At 49.1% G+C, this 17,777-nt stretch overlaps 1 protein-coding gene across 1 annotated transcript in view; it reads left to right on the top strand.

The window, feature by feature from the left end:
• The first annotated feature begins 12,340 nt into the window (after window positions 1-12,340).
• PDE6D (phosphodiesterase 6D) overlaps window positions 12,341-17,777 on the top strand; it is a 135,140-nt gene continuing 129,703 nt past the window's right edge. Inside the window, exon 1 of the mRNA XM_085635700.1 lies at window positions 12,341-13,302. Within this exon, the coding sequence (XP_085491826.1) occupies window positions 13,253-13,302 (50 nt within the window). The 5' untranslated portion in view covers window positions 12,341-13,252. The remainder of the gene's footprint in view (window positions 13,303-17,777) is intronic.

Raw genomic sequence — 17,777 nt, forward strand, 5'->3', positions numbered from 1 at the left:
TACCCGCCACCCACACGACTCTGGCTGCCTGTTGCTGGGCAGAACTCCAGCCACGGCAGCTGGACAATAGGGATCTTGTTGTAGAGAGGTGTTCCCAACTCCCCAGACAGACTATGTGGATTGGAACTGGGTGGGTGCACCATAGGATGTCTTTCAAACTTGCACGTAGGCTTCTCCAGTGCCTACTTCTGCATACACCGCCTCGAACTGGTTCAGGGGCATCCTGTCCCCTGCCCAGGCGGGAAAACACACAAAGGGGAGAGGGTGTAGCCACCCTTTCCTGCCTGAACTCTCATTGGTGGGCTCTGATTCAGACACTCCCCTAATCTCTGGATAAAGGTGGGTGCAGGGTCCCCAGAGCCTCAAATTAATCTTGGACTTCAAAGACTTGAACCTTAGATGAGCTGCCGCACAGCTGAATGAAGAAATCTCCCTTGGGGTAAAGGAGTTACCCCCCTGCTTGGCAGGCACCTGAAACACTGCAAGTGACCCGGTTGGAACTCCGCTGCTCCTACGGACATCGAAGACTTCTACCTACCCTGAGGTGGGTTTCCAAGCATCCCAGAGGTCAGTGAGTGTGCACAGCAAAGCTCAGCACCGTGGACCCCGTGGGTGCCGAGGTCCCCAATACCCCAAGACACCGGCCACCTCTTGCACAGCACACGACCCCGACCAGTGGGGAAGTTGTGCTTTGGCCCATCATTGAGCCAACCTCTCAGCATTACTTGTGCCAACGGACGATGCTCCAGCTCGCTCTGGCGACCCGTGGGCTCATCTTTACGCTGTAACGCCCTGAACGTCTCAGGATCGTTTAACAGACACGATAATGAGAACGCAACCACTTGTGAAGGTTTAGTTATTTTAATGAAGGCAAAAATAATACAAGGAATAAACAAAGGTTATAGTCACTGGAATCCTCCAGGCTAAGTACGTTACCAGCCCACAGCACGGATGGTCCTAACCGTCCTCTGCATATACGCCGATCCCGGCGTATGCCAACAGAGGGCAGAAATGAAATGGCCGACAATGCCAATCGGTAGGCTGTGAGGGGCACGAAGAGTGTTGGGGAGAATCGAGGAGTCAGGGAAACACCCAGCCGGGGTCTCTACCTGAAGGGAGCAGCCGCTCAACCTCTTCCTCAGACTGCACCGGGACGCGGAGTCACCTCCTGGTGATGCGTCACCGATACCCCAATCACAAGCAAAGAAGACTGAACCGAGAGCAGCCGCTCGATCGATCCTGTGGACTTCCGAGTCTGTAACGCGGCAAACACCTCCTGGTGTGCGTTACAGCTGGCAGTCCCTGTATCTCTGGTCGGGCTGGGAGTTACGACTCCAACCAGCAAAAGCGCCACTGCGCTTTGACTCAGCCGAGTCAAAAAGCGAAGCTCAATGGTTATCCGGTAGAGCTTCCGGGTCCTTCACAGGTGACGATGGGGCAAGACACGGCCCAGGGAGTAACGACTCGACCTACCTCCGTTCTTGCCTTACTGGAGCACCACTCCTGAACACTGCTCTTCACTAAGCAGGTACGTCGGTGTAAACACAATATCCGACAGCGTTGTACCTCCCGGTTCCTCCCTTTATAGGGCGTTGTTTTCCTTGAGTTATGTAACAGCTCTCCTGTTTACATAACCTCTCAACCGCTAAGCATCCTGGGAGATGTAGTCCGTTTTCGCTGGTTACCGTTTTCCTCCCCTCGCATGACAGGAATTCTTGACAGTACATCCTCCCTCTCAGCGGCTCCCCGCGGGTCCAGCGCTGGCAGGAAAACGCCGATGGAACAAGGAGACCAAGCGCGGAGCATGAACCCCTTCAGCCGGTTCCCATGACTGCTCCTCCGGGCCATAGCCTTTCCACGCAACCAGGTACCACAGCTTCCCCCTGCGCCATTGGGACGCCCGTATGCCCGACACTTCATACTCCACCTCCGACTCCACGCATACCGGCCTAGGTGTCCCAGACGGCTTGGAGGGTGCTGGTTTGAGCAATGATACATGAAAGACAGGGTGTATCCGCAATGACTGGGGCAAGCACACCTTCACGTTCACGGGACCCATACACTTGGTAATTCGATAGGGGCCCATGTACTTGGGATGGAACACACTGTTCTTTCGAAACCTCATGTTTCTTGTGGATATCCAGACGTAGTCTCCAGTGCGGTACAGTGGCCCGGGCCTTCTCTTCCTGTCTGCCGCAGCCTTGTATCTTCTCTTGGCCTCTATTAGGACAGCCCTTGAGCGCATCAACGTGTCTTTTATGTGTGCCACCCTGTCCGCTGTGGCGGGAATCCTGTCCTCTCTGAACGGATGTAGAAATGGCAAGAACCTGGGATGTTGGCCATAGTTGCTATAGAACGGAGATGACTGTGTGGAGCTGTGAGTGGCGTTGTTATAGGCGATCTCTGCAACCCATAGCAAGTCGACCCATTCTTCCCTGCCCTGGTCCACAAAACATCGCAGATACTGTTTGAGCGTTTGGTTCAGGCGCTCGGTTTGGCCGTCCGTTTGAGGGTGGTAGCTGGTGGACAGGGCGGTCTTAACATGCAGCGCAGTGCACCAAGTCTTCCAGAATTGCGCAGTAAACTGCGACCCCCGGTCCGACACGATCACCCCAGGTAATCCATGCAGTCGTACCACATTCTTTAGGAGTAGTGACGCCAATTCCCCGGCCGTAGGGACTCTCTTGCAGGGGATGAAGTGCCCCATTTTCGTCAAGTAATCCACCACCACCAGTATTGCCGTCATCCCCTGGTCTACCGGTAGGCCCACCACGAAGTCCAGTGATATGCTATCCCATGGTCTATCCGGGGTCGGAAGTGGATGTAAGAGCCCTTGGGTTCGGCCATGGTCGGCCTTCATGGTAGCACACGTAGGACACTCCTGTCCCCACCTCCTGACATCCACTCTCATGGTTGGCCACCAGAAATGCCGTCCCATGCTAGCCACCGTTTTTTCAAAGCCCAAATGACCTGCGCATGGAGAGTCATGGCACCAGATGAATGCTTGTTTCCTTAGCCTAGGCGTGGGTATCAATAGGCACCTGCCCTTCAGGGGTATCCCGTCCTTCAGCTGCCATTCTCTGTGACTGAGGAGCCACCTCCGCCATGCGAATGACCTGATCCCTCTCTTTATTCCCCTCAGGAAAGTATCCGGTTGGATAACCCCCAATACCATCCTCGGGGAAATGATGGAATGCTCGGTCACAGGCAATGGTTCCTTAACTGCAGATTGACGGGACAGGGCGTCCGCCTTCCGGTTTTCCGTCCCCGGCCGATATGTGATGCGGAAGTTGAACCCCGCAAAGAAGATCATCCACCGCAGCTGTCTGGGAGAAAGGTGTCTTGTGGCCGTCATGAACTGTAGGTTCCGATGGTCCGTGTACACCGATACCACATGTCTTGCCCCCATCAACCAATGCCTCCATTCGGTGAAGGCGTCCTTGATTGCGAGAAGCTCCTTCTCCGCAATATGGTAGTTGCGTTCGGCGTCGTTGAGTTTGCGGGACATGTACGCAACGGGATGAAGCACCCCTGTGTCGTGGTTGCGTTGGGACAAGATAGCCCCCAGCGCCACATCCGATGCGTCCGCTTCCACCACGTAGGGGAGATCCGGATCGGGGTGAGCCAACACCGGTGCCTTACCAAAGGCGCTTTTCAGGGCCTCAAAGGCTTTGTTCGCTTCAGGGGACCAGACAAACTCCTTGGACTTCCTCAGTAGCTGTGTGATTGGGGCCACCAATCCTGAAAATCCATCTATAAACCGCCTGTAAAAGTTGGCGAAGCCAATGAAACTTTGGACGTCCTTCATGATTTGGGGCACCGGCCATTCTTTCACCGCCTTGATCTTTCGTTCTGCCATCTCCTGTCCCTCTGGACTCAGCATCACTCCGAGGAATTCCACGGATGTGACGTGGAAGTCACACTTGCTGAGTTTACAAAACAGCATGTTTTCCCTCAGCTTTTGGAGCACAGCTTTGACGTGGTGTACGTGCTCCTCCACACTGGACGAATAGATGAGGATGTCGTCGATATATACGACCACGTAGATATCCAACTCCTCTCTGAATACCTCATTCAAAAAGTACTGAAAGGCTGCCGGGGCGTTGCACAGACCGAACGGCATGACGAGGTACTCAAAAAGGCAGAACCTGGTCTTAAAGGCGGTCTTCCACTCGTCTCCGTCCCTCATGCGCACCAGATGGTATGCCCCTTTCAAATCCAACTTGGTGTAGATACGAGCTTTCTTGACCTGTTCCAGGAGTACACTGATGAGAGGCAAGGGGTACCGATTCTTTACGGTTATCGCATTCAATGCCCTAAAGTCCACACAGGCTCTCAGCTCCCCATTAGCCTTCGGGATGAAGAAGAGTGGCGAGGCGGCCGGAGACTTGGACGGGCGGATGAATCCTAGCTTGAGGAGTTTATCCAGGTACCCCCGGAGATGCACGTTTTCAGGCTCCGTCGGGGCATACAGCCTGCCGCTGGGAACGCTGGCCCCTGGCACCAGGTCGATCTGGCAGTCAAACTGTCTATGCGGTGGTAGCACTTCCGCCTTCACCTCATCAAATACATCCTCAAAACTGTGATAAGCCTGGGGGAGAGCCACATCTTTTTCTGCCGCTGTAGCCACCGTCTGACTCCCGCTCTCATCTGCGTCAAGGGATTCCGTTCCTATTCCACAATGCAGGATGCAATACGGTGACGTCAGTTCGATGCGATGTGTTGGCCAATCCACAGAGGGGTTGTGTTTCTGTAGCCACGGCAATCCCAATATGACGCCATATTGGGGCGCTCGGATGATGTTAAAATCGATTTGTTCCAAATGGTTCCTCCCACATCTCATCGGAAGGACCCCCGTGTGCTGCCCGATGGGCCCCGTCACCAATCGCCTTCCGTCTACAGCATAGACGTCTTCGGGTACAGCTTTGGGAAGAAGCACTAGCCCTAGCCTGCATGCCTCGTTGTGGTCCATAAACATGCCAGTGGCCCCTGAATCCACCATGGCCACAACGGGTATCCACTGGTCATGCACTCCCACGTGCACCGTGAGAAACAGGTGTCGTTGTCCCTTAGTGACCGAGTTGGAAAGTGAAGGGATGGATGAGTGACTCCGAGATGCCCCTTCTTTGGTCTGGGAGTCCTCTAGTTTTCCGCCGGTACGTCCACCACGGCTGTTACCGACCGGTTGGCCTGATAACGTGACGTCTTCGGTTTGGCAGGGCATTCACGTACGTAGTGGCCTTTTTTGCCACAATATAGGCACAATCCTTGTTTACGGCGTGACTCTTTCTCCGTGGCTGTGAGGCTCGCTCGTATTGCGCCGATGTCCATGGGTTCTCCCTTGGATGCGGTGGAAGTTTCAGGACTTCCCACTGTCACATAGGATGGAAGGGATTTTCCTTTTCTCCCACGATCCCCCTTTCTTTCACTTAGCCTATGTTCCAGCCGTAATACCAGGTTGATAAGGCCCTCACATGTCTTGGGTTGTGGGTCAATATGAGCCACGGCGTCCTTGAGCTCATCGCACAGCCCGTGATGGAAGAGCGCCGTCTGTTTAGCAACAGGCCACTTGGTTCCCGCAACCAGCCTTCGGAACGCGTTGAGATACTGCACCAGGTCGTTGGATCCCTGTCTCAACTCAAGCATTTCACGGTCCGCCGTGTACGAGTCAGCCCTTCTGTCGAAGACCTTCAGGAATTCCTCGCGAAAAGCACCCCAATCACATAAGATGGGGTCGTCCCTGCTCACCAGAGGTACGGCCCATTGTGCCGCGTTTCCAGCCAAATAGGATATAAGGAAAGCCACACGAGCCTGACTCGTGGGGAACGCCCTTGGTTTGCATGATAAATGTAGCGCCACTTGTGTGAGGAATACCTGCACTGTGTTAGGATCCCCACTGTACCTCTCTGGTGTTGCCAAGGGGACGGCTACCGGCATTTCCACTACTACCGCAGGGGTCTGGTTCGTGAGGGAGGTGCTGGGCGTGAGCGGGTCCAATTGGATAGCATCCAGTCTGGCTTTTACATCGGCTGTTTCTTGCCTGGAGGCAGCCAATTCAATTTGCACGGTCGCTAAAGCAGCCAGCACATCATCAAGTGTTGCCATGTCTGTTATCGACCGGGAGACAGTTAGTGTTATTAAGGTCGGATATTTTGTAACGCCCTGAACGTCTCAGGATCGTTTAACAGACACGATAATGAGAACGCAACCACTTGTGAAGGTTTAGTTATTTTAATGAAGGCAAAAATAATACAAGGAATAAACAAAGGTTATAGTCACTGGAATCCTCCAGGCTAAGTACGTTACCAGCCCACAGCACGGATGGTCCTAACCGTCCTCTGCATATACGCCGATCCCGGCGTATGCCAACAGAGGGCAGAAATGAAATGGCCGACAATGCCAATCGGTAGGCTGTGAGGGGCACGAAGAGTGTTGGGGAGAATCGAGGAGTCAGGGAAACACCCAGCCAGGGTCTCTACCTGAAGGGAGCAGCCGCTCAACCTCTTCCTCAGACTGCACCGGGACGCGGAGTCACCTCCTGGTGATGCGTCACCGATACCCCAATCACAAGCAAAGAAGACTGAACCGAGAGCAGCCGCTCGATCGATCCTGTGGACTTCCGAGTCTGTAACGCGGCAAACACCTCCTGGTGTGCGTTACAGCTGGCAGTCCCTGTATCTCTGGTCGGGCTGGGAGTTACGACTCCAACCAGCAAAAGCGCCACTGCGCTTTGACTCAGCCGAGTCAAAAAGCGAAGCTCAATGGTTATCCGGTAGAGCTTCCGGGTCCTTCACAGGTGACGATGGGGCAAGACACGGCCCAGGGAGTAACGACTCGACCTACCTCCGTTCTTGCCTTACTGGAGCACCACTCCTGAACACTGCTCTTCACTAAGCAGGTACGTCGGTGTAAACACAATATCCGACAGCGTTGTACCTCCCGGTTCCTCCCTTTATAGGGCGTTGTTTTCCTTGAGTTATGTAACAGCTCTCCTGTTTACATAACCTCTCAACCGCTAAGCATCCTGGGAGATGTAGTCCGTTTTCGCTGGTTACCGTTTTCCTCCCCTCGCATGACAGGAATTCTTGACATACGCACTCCAAATTGCCGCCTCCCGCGGACCCTTGTCTCGCGACTGGTGGGCCCTAGCGGAGGTCAATCTTTACTTTAAAGGGCTCCCCTCGTTGCTCCAGGCCTGCTCTACTGTCTCCTCGCTGGAAACCTTGCTCAGACCTTGTGGGTCTGCACCGTAGCTGTTTCGTGATCCTTGCGTGGGTTGCGGTTGCCAAGGCTTAGTGGATCCAATCCGGACACTAACACCGCAGCGGCCTTCATCCTTCGTGGGACAGTCGCCCTCCAGAAACTGGCCTTCCTTGAAGCCTCCTGGACCCCGTGGCTGCTGATCCAAGCTACCCGTCTTCAACCTGGAAGCACCCGACATTGAAGGGCTCTTTCTCCTGAGCTCCCTGGTCATTGGCTAGTGACCCAGACTCTGTCCCCTCTGCTTTCAGGTCCTTTCCTTCAAGACCTACATCTTCAATCTGCACGACATCGACGACGCTTCACACCAGCAGCAGTTCTTCACCTTTTTCCATTGAAAACGAGATTGCGACCCGACATCGAAAACGACCTATGCACCCGGCTTCCCTGGGGCAGGTAACAGTGGTACCTCGGTACTGTCGTGGGTCGGGGGCCCTGTGATTCCAGTGCTATTTATTGTTGTTTAAATGCTTTATTGCATTGTATCTTTACCTCCAGCCTCACAAGAGACTAGTGGGATTTGTTCTTAGAATAAATACATATTTTGAATATATACCTGTGTGGACTACTCTTTCATTTGGTCATTCAAGAGGTTATCCATGGTAAAACAATAAGCTTAACACTCCTTCAAGACTTAGCCTGAAGGCTGCTCTCCACAGCTACCACTAGGATAGCTTTCTTTAAAGGTTGTCTTTTAACCTATCACCTTAAGAGTCGAATTGGACTGGTGCAAGGTGTCCCTTATAACTAGTGGACAGCATATGCCAGGCCAACTTCTCACACGTGTTCACCTTACAGTGCCAAAATATAACCCAATGCAAGGGTTTACGTCTCCCCACCCTGTGTCAATGTGACATTGTGTCTCTATGTGACCAAGCACATAGTGCAAGATTATACTGCATTCAATGGCTTTGGGAGGAATGGGGCCCATCCAAAGGGTTTGGAAACCCTGAAGAGTTGCCCCCTCCCATGTTACGCCCTTGCTCAGTCCTTTGGGCCTTTCAGAGGTGCTGAACTTTGTCAAACTCCCATAGTCACTCAACACAGCAGTCCACCTTCTGACCGTAGCAGAAGTCAGACTAATACCCCCTAAGCCGAGGGGGCGGGGGAGTGGTATTTCTCCCTGTAGCCTAAAAATGAATGTGCCTTTTGGTAATGCAACTAGTGCTCATGTAAAGAGCTCTGATACCTTCGTGTAGAGTTTGCGCTATATAAAACTGCAACAACAAAAAAAGGACCTGCAGAGTTGAGCTGTCCTTCGGGTCTAATACCAGCCAGTAAGGACACCTAGAGTAGAGCTGTCCCTCCAATAATCCATCTTCTAGTTAAGGCTGAAAGAGCAGGGACACCCTCAATAAGCCCTCATGGCAGGGCCTTGCACTGCACGGCTGGCTCTCACACATACATGCCAACATTTTGAAATAGAAAGAGGGATATTTTGAGAGAGAATAAAAAGGGTGGGCTTTATTTTCCTCCTTTTGGTACATTCAGGCAAAGGAAATTTTAGGTAGCAGACATTAAAAAAATAACTTTGGGCTTAAAAAATGGGCGTATCCTGCCTGAACCAAGTCTGCTGGCATGCATGTTCATGTACACAGCTCTTGGTAACTCCATAGAAGGAAGTCGCTGTGGTTAGTAATTTCCCAATGAATATATCTTGTTTAAAACTGGTCTCAGCAAGGTGTCAGACAGCAGGCCTGCCCCCTGGATTAATGTCGCTCTACAACAGGTATCTGACAGCAGAGATACTCATGTAAACTTCAGCTACAACTCGTTGCATGTAATTATTTCAAGCACAAACACCAGCCCTTTGTTTTAACAGAGCTACTGGTGTTTATAAGACACGGAGAGAGCAAAGTAAAAGGGGCAGCTAATTGAGCAGATTAGAGATAAATGTCATCCATACAGATTTGTATACACCCTCCATTTCTCTATCCCCTCCCTATGCCCCCCCCCTCCTGCCACGGGCAAACAGGAACTGGAAAGGGAAGGAGGGGGCTAGAGCGAAGGGACAGCGGTAGAAGAGACTTGGGAAGGAGTCTATTAAGGGGAGGGATGCTGTTACGGTGAGGGGTAAAAGATAGAGGCAAGCGCAGCTGAGAATGCAGCCTCTTAAGGTGTACATTTGTGTCAATGGGCAGGGCCCACTGTAATCCATAATGCCGGCCGCAGTAAGAAGCAGGCAGGTATTTACAGCTGTACGACGCCACGTAGTGACGTGTGCGCGTACAGCCAATAAGATGTCATCGTTTATTTTTATGCCTGCCGGATACCTTTTTCGCGGCCAAAAAGGTAAATATTGCGTTAATCGCGCTCCTCTGCTGATTTCGCGATTATTTTGCGAATCGCGAAATCGCTAAGTGCTGGAGGGTCTGTATAAGGTTCTATATATGTTAAGCACAAACGTTAGTAGGAAGGGGTTTCAAACTTACAGAGGGGCTGAGAGGAACTAAAGGAAGGAGTACACCCTCCCGGGTTTTTACACTATTTTACCAGAAGTACTCCCCACTAGCAACTCATAATGATATTGCGAGTTGTATTTGAACAGACCTAGAGCTCCCAGATGTTGAGGTCCCTAAATGAAGTCAGGACAGACCACCACTACTAAGTGGGGAAGGAGGCAACTCCTTTTGTTTTATATTCCCTCACACACCCTAGTGGAGTGGTCTATAGTGGCATAAAGTGGAGTGACGTAGAGCAGAGAAGCTTAGAGTGGTGTAGAATGAAGTGCTGTAGAGTGGCATTAAGTAGAGTTACGTAGAGTGGAGTGGTGTGGTGTAGAGTGCCATAGAGAGGCATTGTGTGGAATGGAGTGGAGTGGAATGGCATAGACTAGGGTGACGTAGAGTGGACTGGCCTAGAGTAGAGTGGCATAGAGTATAGTGGCATGGAGTAGAATAGACTTGAGTAGAGCGCCGAAAACTGGAGTGGCACAGAGTGAAGGGCAAAGAGTAGAGAGGAGTAGCTTAGAGAAGAGTGCTGTAGAGAGGAGTGCCATAGAGTGGCATAGTGTGGAGTGGAGTGGCGCAGAGTATAGTAGCATGAAGTGGAGTAGAGTGGTGTAGAGTAGAGTGGCTAAGAGTGGAGTGGCGAGAAGTGGTGTACAGTGAAAAGGCGTAGAGTGAAGTGGCATACAGAGGAGTGGCGCAGAGGATAGCGGCATAAAGTAGAGCGGCGTAGAGCGACATAGGGTGGAATGGAGTGGCATAGAGTAGAGTGGTGTATAGTAGATGGGAGTGGCATTGGGTGGAGTGGTGTAGAGTGCCGTAGAATGGAATTGTGTCAAATGGAGTGTTGTAGAGTAGAGTGGCGTGGGGTTCGAGTGGTGTGGCATAGAGTGGAGTGATGTGGAGTGGCGTAGAGTGGAGTGGAATGGCGTGAAGTAGTGTTGAGTGGCATGGAGTGGCATAGAGTAGAATGGCGTACAGTAGAGGGGCCTAGAGTAAAGTGGCATTGAGTGGAGTGGCGTAGAATGGAGTAGCATAGAGTCGAGTGCCATAGAGTTGAGTGCTGTAGATGAGACTGGCAGAGAATAGAGTTTTGTAGAGTGGAATTTATTGGGATAGAGTAGAGTGGCATGGGATGGAGTGGTGTGGAGTAGCGTACAGTGGATGGCGCGGAGTAGCATAGACTGGAGTGGGGTAGTGTCGAGTGATGTAGCGTAGAGTGGCATAGAGTGAAGTGGTGTAGAATGGCGTAGAGTCAAGTGAAGCGGCATAGAGTGGTGTAGTGTAGCTTAAAGGAGCACAGAGTAGTACAGTTGTGGGGGTAAGTAACTAAACTGTCAATAGACGCAGCAGATAGGGTGAAAGCAACATGAATAACAACCCACATGCCTGTGTTGAAAGTAGGAAAGCACATTGCAGGTCAAGAAATACAGAGACGCTTATAAAAAAAATTGTGCTTTTCCAAAAGGTGAGGCAGAACACATGTACTTGGTCCATGTCCCAGGGTGGAGCTAACACAAGAAAGGAAGGAGAGCCTACAGGAGCTAAGCAATTGAAAGATCGCAAATGAGAGTGACAACAAAAACAACCAATGGTATGCTGTGGGCGGGCGGGTAAGCCCATTGAACTGTAAACAATATGTCTCTCAGCACAGTTCTGTGAGTGGGGAAGGGGCGTTTTAAGAGGAAGGTTCGTATGGCTGGAGTTAATTTTTTGGATGAAATTTCTTTGTGAGAATATGGCGAGAGGGTAATTGGAAAATGCAATTATTCCGAATTGGTTCTCTAGATAGTCGTTTTGGTTCTTCCTGAATGTTGGCTTTGTATGTAAAAGGTACAGAACGATAAACGAACTGTTTCAGAACAAAATGGTCTTTGCATTAATAATCAACTTTTTTTATAGGTTGTTTTTTGCTCTATTGGGGCGAGGGAGAGGGGTTGTGTGCTGAAATTTCCTCTTCTAGTTTCTACCCAAACTATCTTCTTTCGGGCAGTTATGTTACTTAAGGGGATCTCCATCCAGCGCTTAATTGTTTTGCTATTGGGGGAAATGTTTGATTCAAGAACGTTGCAAAATACCATTCTCCCAAAACACTTAATTGAGCCCCTGACTACCAAAGGCATCGGATTCTGCCGCTGTTTCTAATTGACGTCACGTTGCTAAGGCGTTTTCCTCAGTGTCGCTTCCAAACACAACTGTCTGTTTAGCACAACCTTTCACGTTTGACCAATCCTATCACAGATTCAATCCGTGCATGTTCAGCAGAGGACTACTATTGGTGAAAGTTTCTCTCATTAACGAATCAGACGGAAGCTAGCTGTGATTTCTTGCCGGGTCCTATGGTTTTGACCAATCCCATAATGCGTCTTTCCGCATCCTGGCAGCTCGGAGCTCTGTGAACCGCGTCAATCAGTGCGGTGCCCTGAACTTATTGTCAGCTTTATCTGTCTGTCATACAAAAGGCGGGACGTGGGCAATAATTCTCCCCGGTGGTTGGCAGTACAGAACCTTCTTTTCCAGCAAGTACTTTTACCCTCGTTCGTAGATAAACTCGTGCTATTGGTGTATTTCTCTGTCTATCATCCATTTTCTTGAATCGGATTTGTTGCTGATCCTCGGCCATCCCAGCGGGCGGGTCTCCCAGGCCTGCTTCTACACAGGGTCGGTTGCGCGGTGTGAAGTGTCAGCCCGGCCGTTGACTTGGTTTCAGCCGGGTGTGGGGAGTGTCCGTTTCTCACGGGAAGGAGTCTTCGCACCCCGCGGACTGCAGCACCAAGCCTTTCACCATTGACATTGGGACCTGACGCCCCCAGTGCTGACAGGCAGCACCCCATCTCCTACACACCTCCTCTGCTGCTGTCTTTGCCACTGACCCTGTTGAGAGGCTGCCATCTGTCACCTCCATACACCTCCTGCCCGCCGAGGGTCTCCCTCTCATTCTCTGCCGAAACAAGCTTTCGCCTTCTGCAGGCAGACAGCTCCCCTCCCCGGCACTGCCTGAGATATTGGCACCCTCTAATCCCTCTCCACGTTGCAGGCAGCAGACTCCTTACATTCAGGTCCCCCACTGCCCAGTCACCTGCAGCCCCCTAACCGACCAGCAGCTTCATTGATCAGTACCCCCTAGACAGACCCCCTAGTTTACCTCTGTTTGAAAGCCCATCCCATGCTCCTCACTATATTTACAGCTTAGAGCTAGCCGCCCATTCATCCCTGGAGTACCCTGACCACCTCCCACTGCACGGTCCTGACTGCCCCACGTGCTTGTGGTCGCCCTTGACCCTCTGCTGAGTTCTTCCTTTGCGGTCACCCCTCTGGACCTCGCTTGCAAGCAGCACGGTTCTTTCCTGCTGGCCTTTGGCTCTCAGGCTCCCTACTTCTTACTGACAATCCGGATTACAGCAGCCTTTCTTGTTAGGCCTGCACCTGTTCCCGGCTGGCTGTGAGCCCTGGACTCTGCTGCCTTCCACCCTACTGCCAGTGCTCACCCTGCCAGCTGATACCCTGTCTCTGGAAGTGAAGATCAAGAAAGGGACCCTCGTGTAATGTCTGCGAAGGAGGAGAGAGCCATGGAGATCCTGAAGGGCTTCAAACTGTATCCCTTTCCACAGCTCAGGAGGTGAAAGTGGCCAGGAATGATGGAGAGCGATGGGCACTGCGTGGTAGAGAGGATGGGCAGGGGCAAGGAATGGCAGAGCGGTCTTAAATATTGCAATCTTAATAATGGCCGTGAGTGACTCCATGCCACCAACTAAACAGTCATGGCTTTAGTATATGATTGGTTGATTTACAGAGTGCACTAAGTTCTATTCTGGAGCCAGCAGTACAATAGAACCAAACTATCAGCTGACAATACTTTAATAAGTATATCCCAGGATTCCATGGTCATTGTCAGCCCTATACAGCAAGTGGTGAATAGGGCTTAAGCATTGAGTGGCAGTGCTTGGAATGTAGCGTTTGGGACTCCAAGTGACACCTTGTTGGATTGTGGCAGCAGAGTCATTTATGGTGTGCTGGCATGTTGTGAGTGGTGAGCCAATGGTGTGCTGGGGGTTTGATTGTATTTTTACTGTATGTCTTGGGGTGGTGTGGTGAATTGTTGCTGCTGTGAGTTTGAGACTTAGAACCTGCAGGTTGATGATACGTCAGATTGGTTTGGGTCTTGTGGGGAACACGTGCAGGGACCTACCTCTTCCAAAGATGGCATTTTTGGGAGTAGCAGCCACCGGCTACCATGATTTGGCTGGCAGTGGAAGTTGAGAAGAATAAAAAACAAAATATCATTTGGTGGACTAAAGAGTGTCGTGCTGGACAATCAATAAAAAGGCTAGCAACTGGAGGTCAGTGTTGAAAGGTGACCGGCGCACGAGTAGATCGAGGTATAAGCTGACGGTAAATAGAGCCTAGGCCTAATGAAAATGGGCTGATATTGATGCTAAATGTCAGTGGCTTACTGTCTGAAAGTTACTGATGGAGTCAGAAAAGGATTACAATTTTTTGCGAATTGTAAAGGTTGTGATGGGTTTTGATGTAGAAGGGTATACAAATGTAATCGAGCAGAGATTGAGCTAAATGCAATATAGCTAGAGATAAAAGGTGAGTAGTCTGTGCGTGGACTGGTGGTTGAAGGGATTCGAGTTGTAGAGAAAGTGGAAAGTGAGTCGAATGATATTAGAGGCTGCACTCGTAACAAGTTGAAAAGTATTCTTATTGGTGATGGATGTTGTGGGGCAGACAGATTAGATCATGATGGCTTCATGTGATCCAGTCTTGGGCATGGGAGCAGGTGGTCGTGGATTGCTCTTGGATTGGTTTTGATGGACAACAGTATTGGGATATGCGTAAGTGAGTTTGTGTCATTGCCGGATTAAAATGTAATTTATTAGCCATTTCAGTGCAGGAGTCAGTGTTTTAAACTGGACGGTGATAACCTGCATCTCATAGATGGATAAGCATTTGCAGGATGGATGAATTTATGTCAAGTATCCCTAAAGCCCAAACAGAAGTCACATAAACATAATTTTTGTACCGAGTTTGTATGTTCTTATGCAGATTTCTAGCTTTTAAGCTAGTGCACACAAGCATCATCGAAGCATTAAGTGGGATTTTTAAAAAAAAATGTAGTTCTCACAAAATCTCTTAGCAGTAATGATGTTCATAAAGCATAGATATGATCTTCTCTGAAGTGTGATGCTTTAGTATGTGGGAAACAGTAGCTGTCGATGGGCACATAGTTTGGGTTTAGTGTCCAAAGCCATGGTTTGTAAAGCAACAATTGCTTTGTGATGTTTTGGGTCTGGTTGAGCCACTTTCAGCAGGTGGATGGTTTAAGGTGACAATGTACTCACGGTCAAGCTTTGTTGGAAAAAGAGCCTTGGTAAACAGTCTGTCTACTTTTTATGCAAAGTGGAGAAATAAGAATTTCTGGCCCTAAATCTGAAAGCCCCACTAAAGAGGGAAAAAAATCGCACATGTTTGTCTTTGATTATTTAGACAATCGTTTCAGCCAAACACTATTATGGTTATGGCTAAAGCAGTCTGCAGAAGAAGGGTACAGAAATGTGTTAATATACTGAGCCATTCTGCATTGTAAGAACAAATTCGGTGGCAAATCAATAAATTCTATTCTCAAAATGTATAATATGAAATCCGTAACTGCTGACCTGTACGGAGCCATACTGAAGGGCTACAGATGAGCGAGCACCAGCGCTACAATTTTTTTGTTGAGAATTGTTTATAGTCCAGGCACCCCATTGGAAGCTTTAAGGCTAGAACTTGGTATTATTGGCATTGAGTCTGCAACCTGACGTAATCCTGCATTTTATAGGACACGATATGAACAAACCCCGTAAACCAAATTTATTTAAATACTCTCAGATATTTTGAAACATAGGAATTCAACTAATAGAATGGCTGCATCATGTCAAAAACTTATTACAAAAGATGGCTTTCCCGACTACTGGAATAATCCAGGACTGATGACTAAAGCTAGTACTACATTAATAACAAAGCGGTATTGTGATGATATTCAACAGAATCAGTTTAACCCAAACTGTAAAGGGAAGCTGACTATATCTTATCTGAAAGTAAAATCCTCTAGTGCCATTGAGTGTTCTGTGGACCAACTGACACCTGAAATAAAGAGAGGCTTGTATACAAGACTCAGATTAGGGTCTCTTTTAGTCTTGAACTAAATTATGGTACTCTGTTTTAATACTTGTATATTGAAGTGGCTAATTTTATATAGCGGCTCCATTTTCTGTTTGTATGTATTATTAACTGAAACAAATACATTTAAAATTAGACTAGTGCCCGTTATAAGGAAATGCTAGATACAATCCCTTTGAAATGCTAGCCAGTATAAAAGTCTCTGTAGTCTTGTTTACTTGCAGTCCATTATGTACCTGCCCTGAAATGTGGGCTTTCTCCTTGCTGCTGTCTTCGTGCTAAGATGCCATAACATACTGCTAAGAAAATAGAATAATTAGACACTTTGACTTAGATCACAATTCTGTGAAACTCTCCTAACAGCCATCTCGGACCCCCCCCCCCCCCGCCCCCCTTCCCAATCAGGCTTTCGGTGCAAGAGAGCTGGTTCATTTTTTAAGTGGAAGGAAAGTGATTTCTATGTATTTGAGTATAACCGTGGCACTGATTTTGTCCTTTTCGAGTCTTGCATAGACTGTGCATGCACAGTCTCTTCAAGTCATTTTGTTTACTGTTGGTGAGCTTGTTGTCCGCCCATTACTTGCCATGGGCGGGCTTTTAAAGCCTCTCTTAATTGCTTGCTTCCTGCTGGTAAGTTCTGTGGTCAGCACTTCTGTTCTTACATGTAACCCTCCCCTAGAGCATGGCCTAAGTACTTGTGTGCTTACACTGCTCACACTATTTGGACTATTTATTTTTCTTTTTGTTGAGACACTCTACAGAGAGCATCTTTCCTAGCTGGGTCAGTCGTCTGCTCCATCCCGTTGTCTGTTTCTTGTCCCCCCCCCCCCCCCCCCCCCTCCCATTGCCTTGCCCCAAGCTTGTTTATGTAGTTTTCAGCACTGTTTGCAACTGCATCTAGGCCACACCCGTAATGTGTTTTCTTTTTACATTAATTTAAAAATTTGCCGGAGTTTGTGTTTATGGTGTGACTGTGAGGGGACCTGACACATGAGTGTTTGTTTATTCTTAGCTCAAGCGCACATATCACATTAAGGGGACTGCTCGCTAGTTATGCACACACTCTGTCACATTACATTTCCTTTGAGATGAAAAAATTTGCTTCCAACGCTCTCTTCACCTGCAATACAATGGGGAAATTTCTCATCCATCTTTTTTACAGGACTTTTATGGGTTTCCCAGTTTCAAAGGACACTGATCTTCAGATAACGAGACCTGCATTGCTGTGTGTTTTGTTGTGTGCAGAGCTGTGGCCTTTGAAGCTGGGGAACCCCAATCAGGTCCCAGCCACAACTTCTTGTGATTGTGGTGCAAATTAGCTAATGTGAACAGGCAAAAACTGAATAATCCAGTCCCCCCCCCTTAACATTGCAAGTGAAAGCAGTATGAGAAGCAAATGTTCTGATCTCAAACGAAAGGGACCTTGCATTTGAGGGATTGTTTACCTGTATTCCACCTCGGACAATGCTGCCTTTGAATTCTTTTGTTGGACAGCTTTAAACAATAGTCGTGGCTGCAAAAACACAAGGTATGGCAGAGGTACACAGGAAAATGTTACCCCTCTCTTATTTTAGCTTATGGGTGTCCAAAAAGCGGCCAGGGTAACACTTACATTCAACTTTAAATTCACCTTAATTCCACCTTGGACAAAGCTGCCTTTTATTTATGTTAGACAGTTTTATACAATATTTTCGAGTGCCCCTCACCCACAACCTAAGTTTTATTATAACCTTTACAGTGCAAAAAAACGAAGTTCAAGTGTACTCTTTTGTTGTGCTTTTGAAAACAAATAGCATTCCTTCTTAGCTCAAGCACGCACTATCACATTCGTGGAACTGCTTACCTGTTATACACACACACTGTTGCATTCCGTTACCTTAGAAGTTAGAAAATGTGCTTCCC

This window comes from Triturus cristatus, chromosome 11, assembly GCF_964204655.1.
Source record: "Triturus cristatus chromosome 11, aTriCri1.1, whole genome shotgun sequence".
Classification (NCBI taxonomy): domain Eukaryota; kingdom Metazoa; phylum Chordata; class Amphibia; order Caudata; family Salamandridae; genus Triturus; species Triturus cristatus.